The sequence below is a fragment of the Myotis davidii genome, unplaced genomic scaffold (assembly GCF_000327345.1).
Source record: "Myotis davidii unplaced genomic scaffold, ASM32734v1 scaffold125, whole genome shotgun sequence".
NCBI lineage: Eukaryota > Metazoa > Chordata > Mammalia > Chiroptera > Vespertilionidae > Myotis > Myotis davidii.
The window spans coordinates 2100980-2105047 of record NW_006299390.1 but is presented as its reverse complement, the minus strand read 5'-3'; the positions used below and the strand labels follow the sequence as shown (position 1 = coordinate 2105047).

Sequence of the window (4068 nt, the reverse complement as noted above, 5' to 3'; positions counted from 1 at the left end):
AGCCATGTGCCCTTGACTGGAATCGAACCCCGGACCTTTCAGTCGCAGGCCAGCGCTCTATCCACAGAGCCAAACCAGCTAGGGCCAAATGCATTCCATTCTTAATGCTAATAATCATCTGTCTAAAAAAAATAAGCTGTATGTTAACCATGTTCTTATAGGGGTACAACCCACCATAATCACATTCTCGTGAGTATATGGGCAAAGGGAGCTCCCAGAACAGAGGTGATGAGGCAGCGAGGGAAACATGATCTGGGGCGGGGGGGGGGGGGGCTCTCTGTGGAACTATTGATTTATGAAAAAAACTTTTTGCGATTGAAATTGGCCAGGAAATGCTCTTTAAGGCCTTCCAGTGCAGTTTGCTTTAGTGGGAAGCACGTTTGGAACAGGACTTGGCATCAGGTTATGCCCTGGTGTCCAGGATTGGACAGCAGTAGGTTTTTTATCAAAGACGATTGCGTAAGAGGGGTCTGTGTGTAGTAAAAACCGAAGGAATCTAAACCACTGACCAGATTCACCAAATGTAACAACGATAAAAGGCAGATGAAAGGAAGATTAGAGCTGGCCATTTACTATGGTTTGGAGCAAGAAAAGTAAGCTTAGAGCATTTTTCCTTTTTCTTTTTGAACGTCTCTGGAATACCACCTCCTTCCCCCACAGACCCATGTGCCAGACCACCAGCTACCACCCAGAAGCAAAATACGTGGCGGCCTTTTCTTCTAGTCTGTTCTTAGCTTCTTCCTACTGAGTGCCTAATTTTGTCAGCCCAGTTTGGAGCACTGGAGGTGAGATGATTGCTGAAGTAGCCATGGAGTTTCATTTATTCATCGTGTCTTTCTTATTCATCAAGAGTCAGCCCTGAGAGGATGAGTATGGGACTCAGGTTCACTTTCAAGGCTCACAAACAAACAGACTGGCTTGGTCAGGGCTTGGCAGGGAGATGAGGCCTGAGCCGCCATGCTGAAGGGCTAGGAGTTGAGTGTGAGTGCGTGTGTGTGTGTGTGCGTGTGTCCCTGGGCGTGACAGAAAAAAACCTCACAGAAATGTGCCATTGCCCTCAGACGAATCTCGTACCCAAGATCCTTGCCTACACAGACAGCCCTATTGCTTCCAGAACACAGGGAGTTAAAAATAAAACAGCTCTTGAAACTGAAACCCAATTCTCCATGGCAATCTATTAAATAACTAAGGATTTCTAGGCCTTATTAAAATAAATGTTTAGTGTATTCTCTTATCCTCTGACGTGCACTTCCTCACTTGTCAGCACCTGCTGGCAGCAGCTGGAGTAATCTCCCCAATTTTGCTGTATGTGCAAATCAATTTGATTCCCCCCCAAAGATAAAAATCAGTAAAGTGATTAAGTTACAATTAAGGCATGTCATTGAAAGCACAGACAACATGAAAAGGCTGAGAAGGGCTTGCCCTGAGGTCATGACTAACTTCCTCCTACACAAGTTAAATGACACCCCCCCCCCCTCCCCATTCTCCTTGTCTGCTCTGCTGTGATATTGTGGGTGATCAACAAACTTCCTCTGGCTTCTTAAAATCCTCTCCTCTTTTTGGCTTCCATCCTACTATCCTTATGCCAGGTTCCTTTCCTGACTCTTGTACTGGTTCCCTAATTGTTCATCCATCCATCCATCCATCCATCCATCCATTCATCCAATAGATGTTTAATGACCCAATGTGCCAGACACAGAGAAAAATGACAGCATACTTATGTCTACGGTTAAAAGAATGCTTTTAAGTATATGATTGATGATTTTCTTGCTACCACCATGTGAGTTGGCTGTTCTACATGAGGAAACAGGCTCTGAGAGGCTGTGATTTATTTACAACGGCACAGCCAGCAGGTGGCAGTCTGGACATGAATTCAGGTTTACCTCCCGGTATGAATTCATACATATGGGTCAAGTATAATTTCTCAACTAGCCTCACTGTTCCTAATTAAAGGTCACGATCCAGTCAATACATATTTACTGAGACTGTGCTAGGCTCTGGGTGAGGCAAAGACTGGGTCCCTGCCCTCACAGAGCTTGTGGCCTAGTGTGGGGGACAGACATTAATCATATAACAACACGATACACATTTGTTTTCAAGGTATGAGGGAGAGCTGACATGTTTATGAAAATCAGGGAAGTCTTCCAGGAGCAATCATCATTAAGATGCGTTCTGAAGGGTGAGTCAGAGTTAGCTTCGGTGAGGGTGTGGGGGGTGAAAGACAATCACCTACGGAGAAGGGAAAGCACATGCCAGGGCCTGGTGGCGGGAAGACCCGACGTGCCGACATTCTGAGAGGCCGGCTCGACTGGCATGGAGAGGGTGAAAGGGAGCCTGGCACAGGGTGTGGCTCCACGACAGTGATTTTTTGCTTTTAGCTTAAGAACAATGGGAAGCCACAAGTCAAGAGAATGCCGTGATTAACTTGGCTCTTGATTCTGACTTCTGTGTGGAGATGGACTGTGCAGGAGCAAGAGTGGAAGCAGGGAAAACAGCTGGAAGGCGTCTGTAGTTGTCCAGGCGAGGAGTGATGGTAGCTTGGACCCGGGTGGTGGTGGTGGTGGTGGTGGAAATGGAGAGAAGAATCCCACAGGTGCCCCCTGCTCTGCTCAAGCCCATTTTCTGCCTAGACCCTGTCACCAGAGTGTGCTCACGAGTTTGCAGTAGGTGGAAGCTTGTCCACACTTCAGAGCTCTGCTGGGTCTCCTCTCCCAGGAAGCCTTCTCTGGACAATGCGAGTCCTCCCAGATCTTTCAGAAGTCGTGTCTGTCTTCTGCACTGTCCGTCTCACACCTGATTCTTCGCTATGGCTTGGCTGTTCTCCGGTCCATTTCTGAAGATGCCTTCACTTCTCTTGTTGTCTTGCTTTCTCCCTTTGGAAAGTAAATGCTTTGTTGGCATTTGCTGAATGGTATCAACAGAGCTCCCTTGGAAATTACACTTGTAAATGATTACTCATGCCAATTGCCTTTGCTTCCCCGAAATTAAACACCGGTTGCCTATATCTGTCTTCATGATCTTGTTCTATCAAAACGTATGTCCCAATTTTTCTATTACTTCCTCTAAACTCTTTTCCTTATTTCTCCTCGTAGAAAGCAGCTTCAGGGGAAGGGAGTGGGGGTGGGGTAGGGGCAAGGAGTATAATTAAAGAGGGGCTATCTGACCAGAATTCCTATACCTTTTAATGGGGTATTTGATTAATCCTTTCTACAGGCACCATTATTCATGCCTTGATGGAATCTCATTTTATAGCCCTTAATACACGGACCCAATTTATCCCCATCACATTGTATTCTAATACTTGTCATCCAAGTTATTAGCTATCTCCTCTCACTGTAAAATCTGCAGCAAGTTTGATTAGCTTATTCCCCGGGGGATGATAGCGGAGATAAGAACCGACACAGTACAATACGACCACCATGGTTCTGCATCCTCAAAAGAAGACTGCTAAGTGGAATCCACTTATGGAGCTGGGGTGGGCGAAATCAACACCTGCCCCGGGGCAGGGTCCCTGGGTTGGCCCCCGGAGCCATGGCTGCATATTCCTCCACATTCCGAATGTTTTTCCTGAGAGGCACAGCCCGCGACACCACTTCTGCCTAAATCCCCATTCTCTCCCTACCAGGGCCTGGCAGGCCAGATGACCCCAGGAGACGCACAGTGCTACCGGTGGCTCTTTCTCCAGCACCACTGGCTCTAAGCAGCCAGCCCCGTCTTCCCCTTCTCTGGAACCAAACCTGAGGCTTGGAACTCATTGGTGGCTCCAGTCCTTTCTAAGCAAGGTCACCCCTCGCCTAGAGAGAGAAGGGGCCTGCGTGCCCCCTATAGGACGGTGGACTCAAAGCCCACAGAGAGTTTCCAATGCCCCCCTCCTCTACCCACCCACCCACCTCTCATCAGTCCGATCAGGCAGAACAGCCACAGTCCCCTCTGGAGTCCTTAAAAAAAAAATCACTTTTTCAGCGAACGTCCCTCCAGGAATTATCTTCTCTGTTTATATTAACTCGTTTAATCCTCACAACACCTTGCATTGGTTTTATTATTCCCATTTCACAGATAAGGAAACTG

General features: G+C 47.4%; 1 protein-coding gene across 3 annotated transcripts in view; it reads right to left on the bottom strand.

Moving 5' to 3' along the window:
- ATXN7L1 (ataxin 7 like 1) overlaps positions 1–4068 on the bottom strand; it is a 240146-nt gene that overhangs the window by 124200 nt on the left and 111878 nt on the right. Inside the window, exon 4 of one of the 3 annotated variants that reach the window (XM_006774887.2) lies at positions 1725–2873. The exons of the other annotated variants lie outside the window; for them this stretch is intronic. Within the exon in view, the coding sequence (XP_006774950.1) occupies positions 2788–2873 (86 nt within the window). The 3' untranslated portion in view covers positions 1725–2787. Of the gene's footprint in view, positions 1–1724; positions 2874–4068 lie in introns of those variants that run through there. 3 annotated transcript variants of the gene reach the window in all.